This window comes from Drosophila hydei, unplaced genomic scaffold (assembly GCF_003285905.1).
Source record: "Drosophila hydei strain 15085-1641.00,03,60 unplaced genomic scaffold, DhydRS2 tig00008125-arrow-arrow-pilon, whole genome shotgun sequence".
NCBI lineage: Eukaryota > Metazoa > Arthropoda > Insecta > Diptera > Drosophilidae > Drosophila > Drosophila hydei.
In genome coordinates, this window is record NW_022045835.1 from 756,544 (window position 1) to 781,746 (window position 25,203).

General features: G+C 36.2%; 1 protein-coding gene across 7 annotated transcripts in view; it reads left to right on the forward strand.

The window, feature by feature from the left end:
- Positions 1–2,711: 2,711 nt before the first annotated feature.
- LOC111604618 (plectin) overlaps positions 2,712–25,203 on the forward strand; it is a 44,328-nt gene continuing 21,836 nt past the window's right edge. For 4 of the 7 annotated variants that reach the window (XM_030225227.1, XM_030225231.1, XM_030225229.1 and 1 more), the window contains exons 1-6: positions 7,662–7,860; positions 9,831–9,947; positions 10,036–10,209; positions 10,922–11,178; positions 11,247–11,493; positions 11,556–11,611. In XM_030225227.1, the coding sequence (XP_030081087.1) occupies positions 9,833–9,947; positions 10,036–10,209; positions 10,922–11,178; positions 11,247–11,493; positions 11,556–11,611 (849 nt within the window). In that variant the 5' untranslated portion in view covers positions 7,662–7,860; positions 9,831–9,832. Of the gene's footprint in view, positions 2,802–6,148; positions 6,502–7,661; positions 7,861–9,830; positions 9,948–10,035; positions 10,210–10,921; positions 11,179–11,246; positions 11,494–11,555; positions 11,612–16,071; positions 16,126–19,873; positions 20,355–25,203 lie in introns of those variants that run through there. The other 3 variants (XM_030225233.1, XM_030225228.1, XM_023322740.2) reach the window with 3 other exon arrangements.

The window sequence follows — 25,203 nt, forward strand, 5'->3', positions numbered from 1 at the left end:
TTGTTTTCAATCTCTTATTTTAATGTCCACACACATTGAAATAACGAACCTAATAAACTATATATATCTTTAATATAGTTCAGCAAAAAATTTTGAACATTTATATTCAAATTTTATTCAAAAATTTCTGATAAAAATTATAAGTATATTAATTTCTATTTGAAATGTTTCTATTTAAAAAGTAAATATATTCAACAAATAATATTTTTATTTTTGCAATATTTATAATTGTAACAACCAATTATTTATTAATAAATTTAAAGAAATACCTTAGAACGCCACTTAAATTATTTTTACATAATAAAAAAATCATAGCATACTTTTAGGACGTTAATTTTAAGTTCAAGCATTGCCAACCTAAACAAAAAAGCATGCAAAGGAAACGTAAGAATTTGAATGCCGTTACGTTTAGTGTAACAGGACTCAGATATACGTAAGGCCAGCAGCCGAAAACGTAATGGACGCCGTTGCAAAGGAATTTCGTATTTTACTATTGGAATTTTCATTTAGCCGCACAATACAAAAAGCAAAGACAATTAACCACGAGAGAGTGTGAGAGAGAGAAAGAGAAAGAGTAAGAGAGAGAGAGAGAGAGATGGACTGTAAGAGAGTAAGTGTGAGAGTTGAGAGAGTAAGGGAAAACTGCGCGAGCGCGATAAAAATTCATTGATTGCAATCAGGAAATGCCGAGCGAACAAACGCCAAATGCCGAATCTGCTCTTCACTATAGTTGGCAGCAACAACAACAACAACAATACTACGAAATTCACCTCGCAGCAAAACGGACTACGACTACGTTTACGTTTCTGGCCACGGCTTATATGTGTCGACTATAACAGCAACTGGCACGAGCGAACAGCGCTCAGTACATTGAGGGTAGTTGTTAGTTGGACAACGGCGTTGCCGAAAAAACAAAATACCAAAAAATAAATTACATATACATACATACATATACATATGTGAAAACGGGCCCTACAAGCTGCCGCACAACAAAATTTTTTGGGTTAGATTATACACACTCACACACACGCACATCAATGCATATATGTGTGTGTGTGTATCTGTAAAAGTATCTTTTAGAAGCAATACAAAAAAAAACGAAAAAAGCTAACTTAAATGCCAAAAAAAAGGCTAAATAAAAAAGCTACATGAAATTTTGTGCGAAAAAAATGTGAAAAAAATTAAGAGAAAAATTTGTAAAAAATCACAAAAAATTAAATGTGTACATGTGTAGGTTGATATGTGTGCGTGTGTGTAGGTGTGCGTGCGTGTGTGTGCGTGTGTGCGTGTATAGTAGCAATTGTGCTTTAGGCCGCGACGGCACCCTGGATACAGAAAACTGATTTCCTGCAAAATTGTGCGAAAAGAAATGATTAAACCAAGTAAAAGCTAAAAGCATCAAACATACATCAAGCATACATCAAGCATAAATAAATCAAACATATATCAAACAGAAAATAAAGTCAAATTTATTGGCCCAGCTATCACCAATATATTATATTGGCCATGTTAAACGCATATCGATTGATAGAAGAAGAGAACGAAAAATTTATTATAAATTGCTTCAACCTACATATAAAGCATACACACACACACACACGCACAGCAATAAGCTGTATAACAGTAGACACACACACACATACAACTGTGAAGTTGGGGTTAGACGCGCGGGGGCGTGTAACATAATGTAGCTAGCGTAGGGCGAGGGGTTGGGAGCAAGCAATGGGGGGATGGGGCCTGGGGTTCTGGTAGCCCTTATGTCGTTAGCTTCGTTTAGTGGTTCGTTCGGTTCGTTACGCTAACGTTACGTAGGCGCTTACGTTACAACGTAGCGCGCGCACTCACTCCGGCAACTCCGTGGAGCGCACAACTCCCACTCTCACGCGCTCAACGCTTGGTCTCTGTGTATGTGTGAGTGTGTATGTGGGCGCAAATGTGTGTCAGTAGCTGAGAGAGAGAGAGAGAGAAAAAGAGATTGAGCGAAGTGAGTGCGTGAGTGAGAGAGAGAGAGAGAGCGTATGGCAGTGTTCTAACCAACTTCAAAAAACTTCGCACAGCCCTTACAAATCACTCGTTGAGCACGCAGCACTCAAGCAACAATGCGAGCATAAAAAATTAAATATAAAAAAAAATATATATATATATATATGAATATGTACATATATGTGTATAATAAAGTGCTTTAATTAACTGTGAATAAGGAGAGAATATATATATTTATATTGAATTAAAAAAGTTCAACAGCTTAACTCAAGTGCGGTTTGCGTGTGTTTTTTATTCCTACCTAACAGCCATGTACATACATAAAAAAATAATATATATATATATGCATTAAACAAACAAGCGGCTATTAACAAAATGCAATTAGTCAAGAAAAAATAACAGAAAGAATTTAGAAACAAATTTAAAAATCAAATATTGAAAGTGAAAAAAGTGAACAAAACCAAATTTTGAAATTCAAATTTAGCGGAAACGGAAATGCAAAAACAGCAACAACAACAACTACAGCAGCAACAACAACAACAACAGCAAAAAGCCTATATACACACGCACACACACACACACACATAGGCAATGTATGTGTGTGTTAAACATAAATTTGATAGTAGAAACAAATTGTTGAGCTAAGGGCTAAAATTGAAGCTGGATCTGGAACTGGAGCTGAAGCTGGAACTGGAACTAGAGCTAAAGCTGGAGCTGCAGCATATATATATTCATAAATCAAATATATACATAAAATAAATTTCATACGCCGCGTGGAACCTTCAAAGCATTCAAAATTCATCGTCTAAGCAAAGCGGGTAAGCAGCTATAGCAAATATATATCTATATTTATATATATGAGAAACTTTCGATCAAGTCAATACACATACACAGACAGACACACGCACACACACACACGTATGCATTGTAAGCTCTATTGATTTTCTGCGATTGTCTTGAGTAAACATAAAACAATAAAAGTTCCCTAAGATCAGCTAACTAATTTCTGCCTGTGTATAACTCTCGTATATCTCGTATATATTTCGTATGTCTCGTATGTCTGTGTATTATGTATATTGAACTTATTTTTAACATAAATTTACCTACTTTTCATAGTTTTCTAGTGTTTGTTGTGCTTAGTTTTAAGCTATTCGCTCTTAGACTTAAGTAGTTCTTAGTTTAATTACGCATACGCCCCGTAAACTGTATTTATTTTCTCTATAGACCGACATATATATATATATATGTGTATATATATGTGACAATATGCCTAGGCTCATATTTAGACTAGCTGTCAAAGTTTTTCCTCTTTTTCAATTTATTTCGATTTTAATTTGATTTTTTTATTTATTTTTATTTCACACGAAAAGCAATTTTCAAGTACTTTGCCCCCAAAAACTCGTACTGCCCTAGGTTACAAAAATGCCTGCAGTGGCATATGAATTGTCATGCGAGTATAGACACACACACACATATATATATATATAGACACGCAGACAGCGAATTGACAGCGCATATATAATAATGTATTTCGCCTTTTTTTATACATATAGAGATTGCCTACAGCCACGCCTACTTGCAAGGCTGTGTGTTTGTTTTAATGCTTAAGCGAGGGTTTATGGGTTAGGTGTATTTGTGTGTGTGTGTGTGTAGGGTTGCTTGGCATTGCTTTGGTTTTAGTTACAAGTCGTCATATCGTCATTTGCTGCTTGCCTTTTGTCTTAGGCTTTCTGTTCTAATTTTAGACGGGTGGAATAATTTTTATTGATTTCAAATTTTAACCTTATTTTATGTGGCTGCGTGTGTGTGCGTGCGTGTGTGTATGCCTGTGTGTATGTCTCGCAGCATAGACCACAAAAAAAAAAAAACGAAAAGAAACCAAATGTAAGAAAGCTAAAGAAACGCCGCCAAATGCGGCAAATGCTTTACGATGACGCTATTGTTGAATCGTCACATGTGTGCGTGCGTAGCGTGTATGTGTGTATGTGTGTGTGTGACGTGTGTGTGTGTGCTCGCGTCTCTTGCTGAGCGCCGCAGCTGCGCAAGCGAGTGTGGTGAATAAGCTAAGACGAAGCTGCAAGCTGCGAGCCCACACACAGTTTCCACATGTTTATGTGAAGGGGCAACTGGCGAGAGGGGGGACGGGGCTGCATGCCACACGCAGCGATAACTCGCAAGCTCTGCCTGCTGATAACACCTAGCTAGTGTCGACTGTAATAGCCGCAAACAATTGCACACGAATTCGCCAGCAAATGCAAGCCGGAAGTGGGAAAGAAAAAATGCGAGCGCCTGAAAGTAGGCAGCAAAAAGCATCTAAAGAGCTGCATAGCTAAACAGATGCAAATGCAGTTGCAGATAGATATTGATATAGATACAGATATGGGTAAACAGATATAGATATAGATAGCTACAGTTGTGCGCTTTGTTTGCTTAGCAAAGTGCTGAGCCAGGCTGAGCAGATGTGTAATCGAAGACGAGGTCCAGCTACAGCTATGACCTCATCTTGATAGCTGCTTCTGTGTGCCATGTGGCATGTGGCATGTGGCACGTTGTTGTTGCTGCTGTCACGTAAATGGGCACTCAGGCGACACACACACGCACACATACACAAAAACACTTTTGCTGCATTTGCTCAGGCATGCAAGTAAACATTTGAATGGTCTTCCGGTCTGCTGATTCGTTTAGCTTTTATTTAGCCGCTGTCGCCATTGCAACCCAACAACCCTTCAATCCTCCCTCCTTCCACTGGTTTCCTTTTAAGCCATTGCTTTAGCCCATTCATAAAGCGGCGCTGCCTGTGCGCGTCTGCACTTCATTTCTGAGCCCTTCCGCATTTGAGCCTGGCAAAAACGTGCAACTTGTCTTCTACCTTCAATGCAATGGCGACTATCTTGTGGCTAACGAGGGCTGCTTAAAACGTTTTTATAAATAATTAAAAATACTAAATTCATTTCTTTACCAATATATCTCTAGTTTTATCAAGAGTGCTTAACCACCTAGTGTTATGCTGAGGGTTATGAATAGAGGTCTATATATACAGAATGCTATATATACTTAAGAATACTTTGGCGTGATAATGACTCTAAGAGGAGTAGCTAATGTATCTAATACTTTTTATAATAAGTTCTTGAATTTGGCCATTCGCTGTCTGAACATGGGTTTAGAAGCAAGATCAAATGCCACTGATTCAGCGTCTTATTAATATAGATATTTTTGAGGAAATATATTAAGTTCATTTCTCTATTTAATAATATTATTTATGCTATTAATATTTGAACATCAAGGAGAGCATAGAACATAAAAGAAGAGCTAAAAGATGAATGAAAAGTGGATTTACTGAATATATATCATCTAAAGTTAAAGGAATACGTTTGCCAGTCTGAACGTTCTTGTTTCTTTATATTAATTTATAATAATTAAAATTCTAAATTTCCTATAAATCAAAAGTTTTGATGCATTTATGCATCTAATCTAATCCACCTCAAATTAATCCAAAGCATCTCTTTATACATAACTTTAGTATGCCAAAGGTTCTTTGTTGATTTTGACTATAGTTGCCCCATGAATATACTTATATAATCTATATAAGATCACCAGAGTCTATAAGAAAAGAGTGTATCACTGCTAAATACAAAAATCTTGGTTCATTGAATACCAAAAGCTAAATATCCTTTAGTAAAGTCACCCTCGTTGTCATTCATATGAAGCTCTAGCTGGGTGCAGGTGTGTGCACATACAGCTGAGTGCGACTCCTCTTGGCAGAGACTTGGTCGAGTGGCAATTTGCATGCAATTTGTTTTTGTCTAAATAGAAAACAAAAAAGGAAATTTGCATAGAAAGCAAACAGGAGCTGCCATAATGCAAAAGCCACTCAACATTTTTCTTCTCCTCACTCTTCGCTCAGAGAGGCTGAGATTTAGGTAAAAAGGTTAAGGATATGCTAGTTGATGTAGTCTAATTTAAATGCAAAAAGAATCACGCTAAATGCTAAATGCTTAAAGTTTACAAACGCAAGATGAGGCGTATGCGTAATATATGTATGACCCGAGGAGGCGTATGCTCAATATGATATGTTTATGTGTGTGTGTGTGTGTGTGTATGCTCTCTCTCTGTTCTATCTTTATTTTGTACCATGTTTGTTCTCTTCCACTTCTTACACTTGCAGATGCAGCCAATTGAAAGAATTTAACATAGAACCAAAAATAAAACAAAATAAAACGAACAAAAAGCCAATCAAAACGTGCATATCAAACGAAAAACAAATAAAACCAATCAAACGAAGCATTTAACAGGACAACAGGACAGCTACAACAATAACAACAACAATAGCAACAACAACAACAACAACAACTGCGTGGGTGCATGCCGCGGATCAGCCGCGGATTATGTCACGCGACGATTATAATCCAGTGAATAGCTCTGGTGTTCGCAGTCCGGGTCGCGTGCGTCGACTGCAGGAATTGCCAACGGTCGATCGATCACCATCAAGGGATTACGGCGCACGCGGAAGTCCACTAGGTGAACAAACAAATAAACAAAACAAAAAACCAAAAATATCTATTATAGTTTGCTTAAAATTAGTGGCAAAGACTAAGCACAAACGTAGCCAAGCACCCCAAAGCTAAAAATCAATTTGTCTATCTGAAAGATACAAAAAAACCAAGTACAACAACAACAACACAGCTGCTCACGTTTGTGCCAGAAAAAGAAAGAGAAAGAGAAAGCTAGTGCAACTCGAAAATTTATTTTATTTTTTAATATAACTTCAATTGGCTTTTAAAACTTATTCAAAATTTATCTACAACACAAAAATTTCTTGTCTGCATAAAAACGAATTGATAAACATTAATAAATATAAAAAATTCAATATATATATAAAAAAAAGAAATTAAATACAAAAATTATATTGAAATTTCAAAAATATAAATATAATATATACAAATTAAATATATATATAAATATCACAAATATAAGTACCGAATAAATAAAATATATTTTCAAAATAGATAACTTTCTAAAATATAAAAATGTAAAAAACATATATAAATTATAAAACAAATACATTTTAGGAACTGAGTAAATACAAAAACAAATATAAAAAATATTTAAAATAATATTATATACATATAAACAAATATAAAATTATATATACTTTAATTTAATAAATAGCTTATATAAAAATACTACAAATTTGTTAGTAATAGTAATAAAAATTTCGTTTTTATGCAGCTTAACAGAAAAAATGAATTGGCTCAAGCATATTTATCGAAATTGTCATTTGTAAAGAATATCATGAAATGCTTTTTAGTTTGTGCTCTTCTTCTTCTACTTGTAGTTCTTAAATACAACAAATACTAATCAACAAAAATTGTATACTAAAATCTATAATTTCTGTCGTTAACATCACACGCATGCGCATGTTACATTTTGATTTTACGTTTTCGCTTAACGCATCTGCAAAACAACAAATTGAAATTCTGTAAACATTTCAAATTATTTCTTACCTTAACAACCAACAACTACACAACACACACATCTAACACTCACACACACACACACGATGAATTGAAATGGAATTGCATTAAATGTAAACGCATTTGCATACTGAACTTTGCAAAAATGAAAAAAAAAACTCAAACGAAATCAATTTTTTTATTAAATTAACTCGAGCTGCAGATTCAGCTGACTTGTAAATTGCATTGACCTGGCAACTCTAGCAAAAACATGGCCAGCAGTTGGCATTAGCTGCCCCGACACCCTTCTGCATCGCACCACGTTGCCCACCAGCATCAGCATCAGCATCAGCCACAAATCAAATTTTTAATTCCTGCTGAAGCGTTACACTAAATCAAAGCCTCAAACTGGATTACAATTATGGTTAGCAAGCAAATTCACTTTATTTTCCACGACATGTTCACATTCCCAACATGACAGCTCACAAAGTCTTTAACTAACTTAGCATTATGATTAGCTAGCAAACAGTTTAGCGCATTTGCTTACCCACGTCGTGCGAGTTTACATAAATGTAATAAAAATTACGAACTTTGCTACGACTGCGTAATACTTGTTCATGATTCGAATAACAGATACACTTAAAAAAATTTATGAATATATGAATCTGAGCAGACTATATAATATAGATTCTAATTCAATGCTACGATCTACAGTATAATCTTTGATCTATAAAAACAGAGATTATCGCGGAAGAACAATAAAAGCCATAGTTAAACAAGCTCTAAGTGGTCAACAGGCAAGTCAAGACCAACTAGCAGTACCTGGCTAAAGCTTGTCAAATTCGTAGAGACGCAAACCGGATATACTCTCTCTGCAGCTCGCTGAACGAGTGTTACAAAAAACCTTGACGGCAGAGAAAAGTTCTCCAACCAGCTTCAATTTATGGTCAGCGCAACATTCACTTTGTAAACCTCCGTCTCATCGCTGTCCAACTTTTCAACAAGCAAAGTTTTTCTATAGTTTTTATTCACTTTATTTAATAGAAAACTGCTTAATTGACCATCATTTTTCACACATGCTTAAATAATATAAAAGTTGCTAATTAGCGTTTTAGCTTGGCTTAAATTGATGGCCATTATTGGCCTCCGCACCTCGAGCTGTGGGCAACTCACTATAAATAGTTTTTATTTTAGAATTTATTACTTAATAATGTCAAGCTAAAGAGCTGGCAGCTACGAATTATAGCAGTTGGTGGCCTATAGGAGATATGGAATTGTTATAATAAATTATAGAATGCATAAATATATATAAAGATATATTGTTGGGTCATGTTAGGTAAAAGATTTCTATTAATAACAATTTTACATTAATCGTATTTAATAATAATGTATTAATATTTAAGGCTTATCTGGCTGCAGTATTCTTATATTTCGCAATTTACTAGAGTTTTTGACTATTAACTATTAACTACTAAATACCTACAGCTCGAAAAAATCATTTGCAGCAGATAACGCTGCAATACAAGTCAACATTTTTCCCAATAAATATTTGACTTTAGCTATAAAACCGCTAAATGCTAAAAAAGCCAACAAAAAATTTCAATTTGAGTTTACAACTATGTCAATCAAAGTTGAGTTCTATATGCATTGAAGAATTCATAATTATACGCATATAATATATGCTAAATAGTTAGCTATCAAATAGCTAAAAAGCTGAAACCTCAACACTCAAGCGCAAGGACACTGCACAGCAACAAAAGAGCCACAAATTAAGTTTTCGTGTGGCTTAGCTTGGCTTGGTTACGTGCAGAATGTGCAGCTCGTGTGGTTGGCGAAAAAGTTTAGTTTATGCGCTGCACAAATCACACAACGTGGCTAAATGTAGCAGGTAACAGTTGGTAAGAGAAACGGAGAATAGTCCACAAAGTAGCTACTTTATGAGCCATTTTATATGGCAATATGAGGGAGGAGCTTAGCCACGGGCTGTGCAAAACACGACAAAAACAAATTTTTCGTTGCAGCTTTAAGCATTTTTAGTTTCTTGCGTTCCTTTACTACTAACCCGTACTTTTTCTACATCTTTAGTAACTGCATAATTCAGTATGAGCGACACAAACGTTAGATTTAGTGCAATAAGAAGATGTAAAAGTCAAAAGAAAAAAACAACAACAGAAATCTTTCACTGCACTAGTTTTCACCCAAAAACAAAAAATTGAATAAAAGAAAAACTAGTTCAAGCTCTTTGGTTTAACATGTGAACCAGTTCATTTATGATTTTGCTTATCATTTCTATTCTCATTCAAACCACAAAAAATGAAAAGAGAAACAAACCGAAAACGAACCCAAAACCTCATCCTCATTTGATCATCGTCATGAATTCTATGTGAATTTCAGCAATGGGCAGTCCATACTACCGCGACATGGATGAGCCAACAAGTCCCGCTGGAGCGGGACATCATCGCAGCCGCAGCGCCAGCAGACCACCGATGTCACATGCCATGGACTATCCAAGTAATAACCAAAGTCGAGCTAGCAAACATCACCAAATCAACGCCTAGTTATCGCCCATATTAATTGATTATCTATGCATTAACTTTAGGAACCCGCTATCAGTCGCTCGATCGTGGTGGACTTGTGGATCCGCATGATCGTGAATTTATACCTATACGAGAGCCGCGTGATCGCTCCAGGGACAGATCCTTGGAAAGGGGCCTGTACCTGGAGGACGAACTCTATGGCCGCTCGGCGCGACAAAGTCCCAGTGCGCTAGGAGGTAAGTCTATCGAAACTAAAAAGTCTAGAATATGACTAAAACTTTCTTTACATTCGTTCTCAAAGGGGCAAAGTAAACTTAAGAGTTTACGCGTAGTAAATTTAATTTAGAAGAAAAAACTCTTTTCAAAAATTTAAAAGTTTCTTTAATGGCACATGAGATAGAAGTTTTCAATTGGGAAACTTGCGCAAATTTCACTTTACGGTTAAATATAAATCGACTCTTGTTAGAAGATAACTTTTCTGTTAGTTAGTGCTATTGGACATAGTAGGAAGCAATTTTTGAGTTAGTAGACTATGTCATTTGTATAAAAAAAATAAGTAAATTTAAATGTTCATTTTAAATTGGCTTTAAATTCAAACAATAAGAAACTAGAATTAGAAACACAAAATATATAAATGACAAAGCTTACCAGATTTAATGCTTTTCACGCCTGAAAAGGAATGAAAATTTGGTATTAAAAATGTGATTTAAATACAAATAATAAAACTATATAATAAATAAAAAATATATAGTATTTATAACTTTTGAGACTAAATTTCCAATTGAAATTTAATATTTACATACATGATTAAGAACTTAAAAAATTAATAGAATTTTATAATAACTGGAATAAAATTCAATAACATTTAAATAGCTCCAAAGTAGCTGTGCTGACAATACTGTCTTCAATTTTAACCAACTTTACATACTACCCCTAATCTATAAATAGGCTATAATACGGGCATGCCAACATCGGATCGTGCCTATTTAGGTGACTTGCAGCATCAGAATACGGATTTGCAGCGTGAGCTAGGGAATTTGAAACGTGAACTGGAGCTGACGAATCAGAAATTGGGCAGCTCGATGCACAGCATCAAAACCTTTTGGTCGCCGGAGTTGAAGAAAGAGCGAGCGCTGCGCAAAGAGGAGAGTGCCAAGTACAGTATGATCAATGATCAGCTAAAGCTCCTTAGCACAGAGAATCAGGTAAGGCAAAGGAGCACTGGACAGCCACAGTAGATACCAGCTATAACGAGCTCCAATTGTGTATGTAGAAACAAGCGATGCTCGTGCGCCAGCTGGAGGAAGAGTTGCGTCTGCGAATGCGTCAACCCAATCTAGAGATGCAACAGCAAATGGAGGCCATCTACGCGGAGAACGATCATCTACAGCGTGAGATTAGCATCTTGAGGGAGACCATCAAAGATCTCGAGTGTCGAGTAGAGACACAGAAGCAAACGCTAATTGCACGCGATGAGAGCATCAAAAAGTTGTTGGAAATGCTGCAAGCCAAGGGCATGGGTAAGTCGAACTCACTCTCCCTGTCTCTCTCTCTAATTGAGGGTATATGCGTTCACATGCAGGCAAAGAGGAGGAACGGCAAATGTTTCAGCAAATGCAGGCGATGGCACAAAAACAGGTAAGTCCTCCGACAAAACCCCTCTCTAACCCCCAACCACAAAACCCCACACACACTTATCTTGAGTCAGCCTAAAATAAAAAATACCAGGCCTAACTCAAAACACAAAAAAAAAGAAAAAGAAAAAGAAAAAACAACTCTAACTTTCGTTTTGCGGCAAACAAAATGCTCTAGTGACAATGATTTCGAAAAAAAACAGAAAAATACCAACGTTAAATACCACAACAACAAAAGAATATACAAAAAAAAAATAGCAATTTCTTTAAATCAATTTTAATTCATTTATAATTTTTTCCGAACTTTTGCGACTGCAACTGCTTTAATTTTCGTTTAACTGTTACATTTACTAAGTACCAAAATAATACTAAACACACACACAAACACACGCATATATGCTCTATAATGTAGTGCCTAGCATTGATCGAAAAATAAAAAACAAAAAACAAATTTTTGCTTCGTTTTTTTTTTGCTTTTAAACTTAACTGCCAGTTAAAACAAATTTAACGTGAACTTAAATCTTAAATATTAAAACTCTTAGCATTGCAGTTTGTTTGTAGTATTTTGTTTACGAGTTTTTTATTGACATGCCAAAATATACACACACCAACACACGCACACACACATTCTCTACTTTTCTATCTCTCTCTCTCTCTCTCTATCGTTTGACATGTTTTTGCTAGCTAGTTTCTTGTTGTTGTTTAATTAATTTGAAACGTTTTTCACTTCGGTCCCATGCCAAAGAGATAAAACACTGTACGTATTGCAAATGAGTCAGATATAAACGTTCTTTAATACACTCACACACACACACACACACAGACACTTATGCTTACACTCACTTATTGTTAGTCATTTCATCAGTTGCAATGTCTTTTGTATCTGATAATTCCCTTTTCCCCTCTTTCTCCCTCTCTCTCACTGTATCTTTCGCAACTTAATGTGGGGCAAGCAATAAAATTCAATTTGTTGCATACAATATTCGTACATCTCACAGACAGTTGCCATTGTTTTTGGCAATACCCCCGGCATTATGTCGCCCATAAGTTTCTCTATTTCTTCCATGTATCCCCACCCGTTGACCCTGTTTTTATGGCACTTTATTGCTAGCACAGTTATGCAACAAGCAAAATGCATTCGATTTGCATCATATTTCACACTTATTGACACCCTAAAAACTCGACTAATGGATACGCTATAAGTTTGTAGGAAGCGTAAATGTTTAACCTAGAATCTTTAATGTCGTAGCTATTAAGAGATATATATTTACTAGTAGATACCCTTTAGCGCTCAGAGCTGGCAAGCATTGTGCAGCTTCTTAAATCTTCTATTACATATCTCTTGCTCTTATAAGCCAGGCATAGAAATGAAGAATACTCGACTAGTAACACCCTATAGTTAGATATTTAACAGAAGTACCAGACAAAACTTGAGCTGTACTTGTATTTTAATGCACATACAGGGCATAAAAATACCCCAAACTGTGAGAATAAAACTTTAAATCACTCGACTGCATCACGCAGTGCATACAAAATTGCAAACTGGGTGATTTATATAAAGACCCCATAAAATGTGATATATAGGGTATACATAAAAAAGGAGCTCAAACCGTGCAAGGAGGCCAGTTGTCTAGCCCCCATTCAGGATAGATGTGTCGTGCCTCTCATGGGAAATCTAACTGAAAATTTGCCCTAACCAGTTTGACAACAATTTCTGACTCATCTGTCCCCAAGGACGTACCAAACGGGGCAGCTGCTTATTATACTCACACACACACACGCACACACTCTATAATTACTCGCATGCCTGGCCATAGATAACATGCGTATACATAATGCCATGTATTAAAAGGCAGACACTCTCTCATTTACCTCACTTCGGCTTGTTCGTCCTACTTCGTGTATAAAGGCTAGCCATAGTCCGGGGCATGTCAACAAAAGCGTCGGACCGTATAAAAAGACTGCACAGCACGCACACACACACACACACACATACACACAAATATATATATATAACCTTGATGCCATATGATATGCTACTTATTTAAGTCAGCTCCACATTCGAACCAATTCCATTGCTCTTGGCTAGCTGCCCACTTGGCAATTTATTCACATTTTATTCACGCATCAACTGGAAGCTTGAATGCTTCCATTCAAACTATTTCAATTATATATATATATGTATATATATACATCTATCTATCCCTATATATGCACATATATATTTTCTTTTTGCGAAAATAAAATACAATAACGAAACGCTATTGAAAGTCGGCCACGCCTTGGGGCGGCATTTGACGTTGCTCGAAATGAATTTGTCTCCGGTTTGGTTTTTTTACCAACACCAAAAACGAGCGAACTAACCAGAGACAGTTGTAATTAAAAGTCCTCAGTTCAAAACAACAATGAACAGGCAACAGGAAAGTACTGGAGTGCTCGACTAGAAGTTATCCAGTAGTTGGCAAATAAAGCAGTTAGCAAAATGTCTGAAGCTGCCTATCGATAGTTATCGATTTGGTGATAAGAAATGCTGTTATTAATATTATTATGCATTCCATGAGCTTGGTAGAATGCAATGTATGCTGCTAGTTAACACTGTATAAGATAAAATAAAGTTCTCAATATAGATATTTATCGATTGTTGTAGAAAAAGTATTTATCAATAATATCAATACATCAAATTAACTCTGAGAAGCATAAAAATTCATTCTCATTCAATCTTTAATCAATATTTATATTGATCATGTATAATTAGTTCAGAGAAGCAACACCAAATACTTAACAGTTACTTATCTTAGCCCTTTTAAGCCTGACACTTATAAGCCAAACAATCGTTTATTAAAGAGGAAAGTTATCGATCTTAGTATTATTATTTTATTATTTTATAAGACATAAAACATAACAAAATTCTTGCCTTTTCAATTCATATACCCTATGTTCTTCTGCGATTCTATACGATTTGTTTAATCTAGCTAAAAACGTTGCCAAAGATAAACAGATTATTTCGATTGCAAAGGCCCAACACAGGAAAGAAAAAACATAGAAAACTAGGAAAATCCTAAAAAATTGCACCACAGTTTTTCTGGGTGTTTGGCTTTTTTTTTGGTTTTGATGTCGAACGAGTGGGCGAGCAATTAAAAAAGTTGACGTTGCGTATACGACGCGTGCAACAGCGGCAAAAGCGAGCAATCAGCGCTGTTAGCTGGGTCGAGGTCAGTTTTTGCTTTTGATGTTGTTGTTGCTGCTGTTGTCTCGATTCCAATTGCATTTGCCATATGCACATGTTCAGTCTTTTCAGCCTAACACAAAAAAGTGAAAAAACCTGTGTCAACTTTAATTAATAGTTTTTATCTAGTACAAAAAGTTTGATGCACAACTCTTAGCCAAGGCTGTCACAACTTTAATGCGCTGTTTGAATATGCATCAAGTGTTGCGAGTACTTAATAAACAAAAAGTGAGCCAAGTAAACGGGGATAAGCAAACGAGAAACTTTGCCTCGTTTATCCAACGAGCAAGCAAATTGATTTGAAGGAGACGCTTTAAACTAGACTATCTAGAAACTATGGAAACTATATATTTGATATAACAAAAGATAAATAAAAATATAATTATGAGTATGAGTATCAGTATAAGCAAGACTATTAGTATGGGTATGAGCATACGTATGAATATGAATATGAATATGAGTATCTATATAAATATGTATATGAATATGTACAAGAACATATAGATTATATATATATTATGATGAAAGTGGTATATGTATCTGTAGTCTACTGTTATCGCATTTCTCATGTTTCTAGTCTGTATCTATTCATTCATATATCACGTATTAACTATCTATAATTTGATTACTTAAAAATTTAAAAAATTTCCATTGCCTTTATATTATTTTATATTTTGAATACAAAATATATCAAGAATATAAAATTTTATAAAACTGATATAAAAAAGAACGAATTTTTAGCTCTTTAGTATTTTTATAGTATTTTTTTCTTGAACCTATCCTAATATCATACTTTGGTAAACTACTATCTACCGATTTCCATAAGCATTCGCAACTTTTGTTACTTTACTTACTTTATATCATATTAAAGCCCTTGCTAAGACTTTCCTCAACTGCGCGTTATCCTTAGACTTTATCTAATATATTTAAAGCCACCTCATACATAGTTACGAACATTTGCTAACTAGTTCCAAGTTCTCCGCTCAAGTGGTTCCGTTTGCCAAGAGCCTTACATAACTAAAGCGTGCGCATATTTTAGCTATGCTCTCTATGTGTGTGTGCGTGTGCGTGTATCTGTATGTGTGTGAATTTGATATTAACAACATTTATGGACATTCAACTGGCGCCGCTTTGTCTGTGGCATACATTTGCCCTCTGGAGCAAGCCAACATCTGAACATCTGAAATACAAAAAAATTTCTCAATTTCTCAATTTCTCTGGGCCAACAACAACAACAGCTTGATTTGGAGCGTGAAATCAAGAAATACGCTCAGGAGGAGCAGGGGGTGAGGGTGAGTTGTTGTTGTTTTAATACCCTGTTTCATACAATGCTCGTTCATGATACAGCAAATATGGGGTATAATGATTTTGTAAACTAGAGAGTTGATATAGTTTAGTCTATGCTTAGTGTCAAACTTAAAACTCAAAAAGAGCCTAACGAACGAGTTCCCTTAAGCTCTAGTGAAAGAATATTTCTTAAGAAATTGATCTCCCCAAGGCATCAATCTCTTCTAAAGTCCTATTTCAAAGCTCAAATTCCTTCCAAGGACGACATGCATTATAGATCAATCTACATTATCAGAAAGAAAGAAGCCTACAATAAAGATCGATTTTATTTAAAGTTCGAACTTTTAAACAAATTATATATACATAAACATATATATGCTTTTCATTCGTGAACGAGTATTAAGCAGTCGGCTACACCCGATTGGAAGTATTTGCCTTTGTTCTGTGCTATTTCTCTTCCCCTATCTCTCCCTCTCTCTCTCTCTCTCTCTGTCTGTTGCTAGCGCCTTAGCCAAACATTATCCAAAGACATTAGCCCACGAAGCTAAAACCGACCCAACCACTGCACCACACCGAAAACCAACCCCCAACCACCTGGCATAGTTGCACGTAGTTGGCCTAAACTGTCGATGAATGGCAGCCACATTCAAATATTCATGCTGTTTGGCCCTGGCCAAAGCAAATTACGTAGCTATGCAAAGCGATGCCAATGCCTGAATTTTAATTAGCAAGCACAAGAGGGGGCGGAAGTTGGAGCAGTGGATGAGGGCATAAGTCCATGCATACGCATAAATAATAATGGGGGTGTGTGGGTGTGTATATGTGTGTGTGCATGTATGTGTGGGTGTGTGGGTGTGGATGGCTGTAGCTCGTTTATAAACATGAAACGTTTTGCCTCAACTCTTGATGTATTGTGGCAGGACAAGGCGCCGGAGCTGTGGCAGCTCCTATGGCAGTTCCTCCGGCATAGCCGGTGCGCTTTGTTTGGCCACAGGGCATAAAATAATTACTCGGCTTAACGCAAAAAAAATTGAAATTCATTTTGCTGTCAAAAACTGAGAGAGTGAGAGAGACAGAGAGGTCCTTGTCGTTGTGCCGCAATTACTAGCTGCGAAATACATTTACTTCGAGTTGCTGCTTGCAAATGAAATGAATAAAGCCGGAAACGGAAATGCGCAGTGAACAACGGCAGCAGCAGCAGCAGCCCACTAACTGGCACAGTGACAAACAAAAGTAAACACACAAACTCAAGCAGACTGCCAGGCACTGGCATGTCCTGCGCATCCTTTTATGCACAGCCTCATCATTGGTCATGCCACTCTCCACTCGCCACTCGAAATGTCAGACTCTAAATTGATTTATCGATTTACATGCAATTGCATTTCAATTTTATATGAACAAACACACAAGCAGCAGACCTCTGCTCTGCTGCTCCCACACCTATCTTCCCCTCCCCACTCGCTCTCTCTCTCTCTCTGTCTTCCTCTCTCTAATGGAGTGCATTGCTTTTACTGCAGTTGTTCGGATGTTGTCCTAGTGATTGCGGCTTGTACTTTGTGTGCCAGTCCATAACCTAATACAAATACAAATACAAACACAAACACACACAGACACATATATCTGTATAGATATATATAGACACATGTGCACACTAAACTAATAAGCTAAACTAGGACACTACGAAGAGAGTTAGTAGAAGTTTAATTTAAGCTTTAATAGGGCAGGAAGTTAGAATAAAGATATTAAAATAAACTTAAAGCTAAAACTAAATTTAGGGTTTATATTTCCATAATATATATATGTATATATATAATAATATTAAACAAAAGAGATATAAATATATAAATAAATTTTCATTTAATACATAAATCAAAGAAATCCAAATTTTATACTAAAATTGCGTTTGCTTTCATAGAAATGACCAGTGCTCAAATAGACTCAGCTTCTTGTCCTGAGGGTCTGATATGAAAAATGTAAATTATCTAACCATATATGTCTTAACATCTATAACAATATTTCTAAGTAAAATTATAAAACTAGAATAAAACAAGGAAATCTAAAACACTCCACATCATGTACCTGCAAGATATAATAGACACTGGCCAATCAACCAGCCCCTTATATTTTAGATACTTCACTAGAGGATACAGACTGTCTTCAGTATTAATATACTACTTTTGAGTTTATCAAAGACTTATCCCACTTGCAGGCTTTCTAATAGTTCAGTAATTTAATGTGTATATATTAGACAAATTCCCTACTTTTAATCTGCTTAAAGTCCTACTAAGACAAAGGGTATCTAATTGTCGGCCCTACGAGTATTTGCCTATATCTATTCTTACATAGATTATGCATAAAAATAGAGTTGCCTACTTTTAAGCGCATTGCTGCTTTGGCAGATAATAAACCTAAAAAAAATCAACATAGAATATTTGGTACGTGTTGCAAGTACTAATCGAAAGGACGGCTCACTTGCGCTTTCATTTGCAACGGCACAAAATCAGCTGCTGAACGGCGACGGCGACGTCGACTGCAGAGCTGCATTCATGTCAGACGCAGGCGCTGCTGCTGCGTACATCAAATGCAGCAGCCGCTGCAGCACCAGCTGCAGCTGCCACTGCAGGCCTAACGGTAAATCACGAAACTTTTATTTGACTGCTTAGCGACATGCTAAGCACGAATTCAGCTCACGACGCCGACGCCAATCAATAAAATGGCAAAAGCAGCGACCGCGTGTCCCACAGCTTTTGAGCGTAAAACGTAAAAGCTTTTCCCCGTGCGCTAGCAACGGAGCCAAAAGTTGTAAAGCTTCAGCCGAGTGACAAAATGCCGAAAGCCGAATGCCCCGAGTGCCGAGTCTGCGAACACGACGTCCCACAGAGCCACACGAATGCAGCCAACCACATGACGCCTCAATTTTATTGTTGTTCTTTTTTGCCTGCGTTTGAGCTAAACCGAGGCTGAGCCGAATTCGACAGCTCAAACGAAGCTTTGCTGCTGCGACTGCGGCTGCTGCTGCCAAATCGTCTCAATGGTCGCTGGCCTCGTGGTCGCGAAAGCTTTGCAGGCGCGTTTAGTTGTATACGCAACGTTTCAGCTAACAAAACACGAGACACGGAACGAAGTGCAGAAAGCAAAAAAGAAAAGCTAATAAAAAATAATACAAAAAGCGCGACGCGTACGGAAATTGTGGCAGAAATAAATAAAATACAACAAATTAATATATAAAGCATATATATAAATACAAAATATATATATGTACACATATATATATATATATATTATTATTAAAATAGAAAGTGCAAACGCTTAAAGAGCGCGAATCATTGAGCAAAAAAAAGAAAGAAAGAGAAAGCAAGAGCAGCAGCAAGAAAAATCCTTCAAAAGGATGTAAAGCATTTCAAATTGTGCCTTTATATTAACTAAAACTGTGTGTGTGTAAGAAAATTACAAAAAAAATAAGAAAATATATATAAAGAAATAATAATAATAATAAATGGCGGAGCAAAAGTGCATTTGCCGTAGCAAAAAGTCAGCCTCTGCAAAAAATCAATAAAATTTTGCCAAAAAAGAAGGAAATCTCCGACAGCAGCAGCAGCAGCAACATTAACTAGCAACAACAACAACAACAACGAACAACAAACCAAGCAGCAGCAGCAGCAACTTTTTTTCTTATAGCCTACGCTGACGTCGCAGTCAACGCCGCCGTCGCCGTCGCCGTCGTCGTCGCCCAACGTCTTGTACTGTATTTTTATAATATATACACACACATACGAAAGTGCCTGTTTATGCGTGTATGCATGTGTGCGTGTGTGAGCAGCAAATTTACATTAAGCAGACAGCTAAGAAGCAGGAAACAGCGTCTGGCAGACACCAGCAGCAGAGGCAGCGACAGCAGTAACTAGGAAGTCACAGCTAGCGGTTTATTATTGTATTACTAAAACATACACACACATACGCACGCACACACACATACACACACATAAAACTTGGAAGCCAACTCAAATTACATAAATAGCAATAAGGCCTCAAGCCGCGGCCGACTCAGTACAACGAACTGCAGCTGCAGCACAATTTTGCATAGCAGCAGCAGCAGCAACAATAACAACAACAACGAAGCTACGAACAACAACAACAGCAACAACAATTGCAACATTTAAAAGTTCAGGCATTTAGCAACAGCGACACAGAGCAAAGCCACAAACCTATGGACAATGCCTATGTCTACTATAAGGTATTGTAGTTGACTGCAACAACAGCAACAATCGCAACAGCAACAACAATAACAACAATCAAAATGCGCCCACTCAGTCAATCAAATAGTCAATTCATCAATCCATCAATCAACTTCAAGTCGAAGCAACAACAAATCAAAACAACTAAATGTCAGTTACATCAATCTAACAGACAAGCACAGGCGCACTTACACATATGTTTGTACTCATACACAAACACACACACACACTTCTACACTTCATCAAACACAGTCCATCAAACCGGTTTTGTCATTACATCATTACAAAGCAAATCAAAAAACGAACTTCATATGAAAGTCCATCAACAACTGGCAACTGCAAAATGTATCCCGACAACAAATACACTAACTCTAACTCTGTCTCTGTCTGTCTTTCACTAAACATAAAACTCTCGAACTCAAGCATAGTCTCTGTTGCCCCTGCCCCATCTATTAATTGCCCTTCAATCAAATAACAAAAAAAGCAAACGCAGCAACGCCTGCATAATATATGCGATGCGTTAAAAGAGAGCGGAAGAATAGTGGCGACAGAGTGGGAGAGAGAGAGAGAGAGAGGACTCTACGCGTAACGGTTGGGCAGGCAAGTGCAACCCTTTTGGAAGCGCAGCTGCTGAACTAGACTAACAGATGCCCTTTAAGAACTTTTTGGTGCTTACTAAAATAAGCTTTCAATGATATGAATATATATTTTGTTTAGTCTGTTTTAAATTTTGGTTTAATTCTTTATATGAAATATAGTAGCAACCCTATTAATTGATTGCCTTTATCACATTCATAACTGCGTTGGAAGTAGAGTTTTAGGATCTGCTCATTTTTAGAAATAGAAAATCATAGCTCTATATATGAGATCAAAGACTTAAAACAGGACAATATATATATCAAGATCATAACTATTTACTGATTTGACAGTTGAAACTTCTGATCATATATTATATGATATATATATATATAACTTCTAGACTCGATGGAACCTATTTTCATAGGTATATTTTACTTTTTGTTGCTTATGAAGCCCGTATACATATAGAATCATTCACTCTGAGAAGCCTGCTTTTATTAAGCTAATCTACCCCTTCAATGATACTTAAAGTATAGGGAATGCAGTTTCCTTTGAAGTATATATGGCATATATTTATACCAGATAAATGTTGACCTTTTAACTGCCTAATAGACACCTTCACGAACTGTTTTAGTACAGGGCATAAGCTTAATCGGAATTTCGAGAATATACGGCTTCTTATCAAGCATATATATGTATATATCTTATATATACTATAGATTCTTAAGAACCTGCTTTTAATCTTTCAAGTTACGCCCATAGTAAACTTTTACTGTAGGGTATATTCAACAGCGGAAGACTCTGCACTTGCCTTAAAGGCAACTGCGAGTTAAACAATTATTTATGAGCCTTTTTTTAGCAGTGCACGCAGCGGCGCCATAGCAGAAGAAGGAAAGAAAGAGAGAAAGGCAAAGGGGCGTAAGAAGTGCAAGCATTAAAGTTGCGTTTTTGCTAGTTAGCCATAAATTGTGTTTCAATTTGTGGCCAGAAGAAAAGGCCAAAAAACCATAGCATACTTTTATGCTAATCGAGTCGTAAAACGATAAGCAGCAAAGTGCCTGTGTGTGGGCGACGGCATATGTGTGTGTTTGTGTGTGCGAGTGTGGGCAGTTAACTGTATGTGGGTTTTGCCTTTTAAAGGTCAGCGTGCGTAATTAGTGAAATTTGGCATCGAGGCTTAACAAATGAAGGAAAGAACGTATAAACGAATGAGCTCAAGTGCATGCTCAGCAGGCACACAACACACACCAATAGAGCGTGTGTTTGCCTGTGTGTATGTGTGTGTGTCTATTCAAAATGAGAAACGTGCAGACATGCACAGCGCTCAACACAATGCAAGTCGTCCGTGACGTACGACCATCCGCTCATTAGCAAAAAGCCAAACCCCTCCTCAATTGTTCTAAATGCGACAGACACAACTGAATGGATGGAAGTGTATGTGTGTGTGTGTGTATTTGTGAAAATGAGCTTCTAATGAAAGAAGACACCTTGATACCCAGCACTTTGTTAGCTGCAATTGAAGGAATGCGTTTATAATCAAAGGAAACTTTGATTTTGTTGGGCTGGGCATAGGAATAGTGCGACTTAAAGCTAGATATGGAGAGAAAGGAAGAAAGGGAGAGAGACAGAGAGTATATATATAGATATCAGAGTTAAAATTTATAAATGTTAACTTAACATAGCTATGTTAGCTCAACACAGAATGCCCAGCAGAGCTGTTTACTAAAATAAAACTTATATACCCTAAAGCTTAAGTTATTTTTATCGTTTATAGGTATACGTAGGTACTATATTACAGATATTTTTGAGCACATTAAAGAAGAGATAATCTTTAAGCCAAGTGCAGGTCTAAGCCTAGTTACTTTTAGGTGTATTAATAAATACCCTTTGGTAACAAAGTCTTTTAAAGACAATGCAGACAACCCTTTTATATATAGCCCAATTAAGTAAGCAATGAAAATTGCTGGCTAGCATAACAAACTCAATTACAGGGTATACGTTAAGCAGCACACAGTCATGACTTGTAAATGCCAACACTCCAAATGTGCTCTGCACTTCATAAACAACACTTGAAATACTTTCATGTCGGGGCAGAACACACACAGACAAAGGCAACTGCAATCGCACGTGCGTGAGATGCGACAATTGTGAGAATGTGACATTAGGGTATAGGATATATAGTATGTGGAATGAAGAGAGAGTGAGAGTAGAGAGCAGAGAGTAGGGAGTAAAGACTGGAGTAGCACAACTCAAATGAGATTTCGTCTGGCCTGCTCAGCGCGCTCGAAACGTGATTATTTTGTGTTAATTGCAAAAAATAAAGGGAGCTGGAATATATAAATTTATATTTCTATATATCCTTATATGTATGTATATACTTAGAGCTTGCCAAATGGCATGGGCGTGTCCTTTAGGGCGGCAGTCATAAAAAGCGTCTGCTTGAGCCTTGTTTTACAATCTCATTTTATGTGTTTATTTTTAATTTTCATGATTTGAGCCAAACACGCAGGCAAATGAAAATAGCAAAAACACAGAGGCACACACTAACACCAACACTAACACCCACACGCACACATTTCTACTCTCCATATACTCTACTACATGTGTACTTTTGCACTTAACACACTTATTGTTTGGCATTTTTTGTTCTTTTTCTCGCGCTCTCTTTCTTGCCTTTAGCTACTTCGCTTATTTTCGTTTTGTTTTTTTTTTGCCCGTTTTCATCTTCTTCTTTTCCATTTGCTTTGCCATTTTTTTGCTTTGTCTTTGTGTTTCATTTCATTTGTATTCAAGCAGCGCCCCCTTGTCTGGCCACAAAGTGTATGCCGACTCTCTCTCGCTTTCTCTCTCTGTCTCTTTCTCGCTCTTGCTAACATCCCCCTTGAGCCTTAACAGTGAGACTTCGTTATTGTGTTCTCTGTATACACACATACACACATAGGGAGAGAGACGCCCACAAACAACACTTACTGTTAAGCTCACACACACACACACACACATTGCGACACACATGACGTATACGTAATAACCTTGTAACCAAAAATGCTGTTATTTCGGGCTGCATGTGGGTGTGTGTTGGTTTTTTATTTTGCTATGTGTGTGAGTGCGGGTTCTTGGCATTATTTGAAGTGTGCAAGTCACTTTACTTGCTCACCTGCTCTACCTGCCTACCTACCTACCTGCCTTCCCCTCGCTCTTCCACGTATGCTGTGTGTGGGCTGGCATAATTTCTAAATTTATACTTTAATACTCGCAATTCTAAAACGTGCCTTTAGTATAATACCTGACAGACATACACACACCTATACACACAAATATATACATATTTATATATATATAAATTCTTACATATTTTTTCTAAATGTTGGTGTTTATTGTCGTGTGTTTCAAATTATATGCTCTTTATATATATATATATATATATTATATATATATATATATATTTCTTTTTTGTTATTTTTTATTGAGAATACTTTTTCTATTGCATATATACAATATAATTCGCAAGTCTTACGATCACCCAGGCAAAGTTTCGTTTTATTTGTTTTTTTCGCTTTTAGCTTAAAGCGAGAAACTTGAATTAAATTACTATAAATTAAATTTTTAAAGTATTTTAGTATTTTTCTATATAGTTTTCAAATATAAAATGTAGCTATCCTATAGCCATTTTATTTTATAAAGAACATAATAAAGACAAATATATACGACAGAATGTTACTCTACTCAAAACCTCCGATTACTGATATTTAATAATTAGAAGCAAGACATACATTTACCAGTGTTAATATTTACGAATCTGATAAAACACCTTTAATAATTAGATAAGCTTTTATCTAATAAAAATCCTTCAAAATTTACAAAATAAAGCTTTAATCTTTTATTATTAGTTAGCAATAAAGGCACAGTTCAAAACTAAATTTTAATATAATAAATACAGCTTAGAAGAAATATCTAGATTAGTTTGTAAATTTAACATTCAGAGATGAAGTTTGAAGTTTAAATTAGCATTTAACTTAAAAAGAAAAAAAAATAGGAAAAACTCGAAGCAAAGATAAAATTAATATCACTTATAAAGTCACTTTTCAATGAGTTAGACGAGAGATGCGAACAAATTTCAATAATTTAGTAACTGCGCATAAAATTTAGTTATACAGCTGAACAAGAAGAAATCTTTTGCTTTAACAATGCTTTTAGAAAAATATTTAATTGCCATACGCTTTTTTATTTTCTTCAAACCTTTTTCTTTTTCCTTAGCTAAATGTAGAGCTA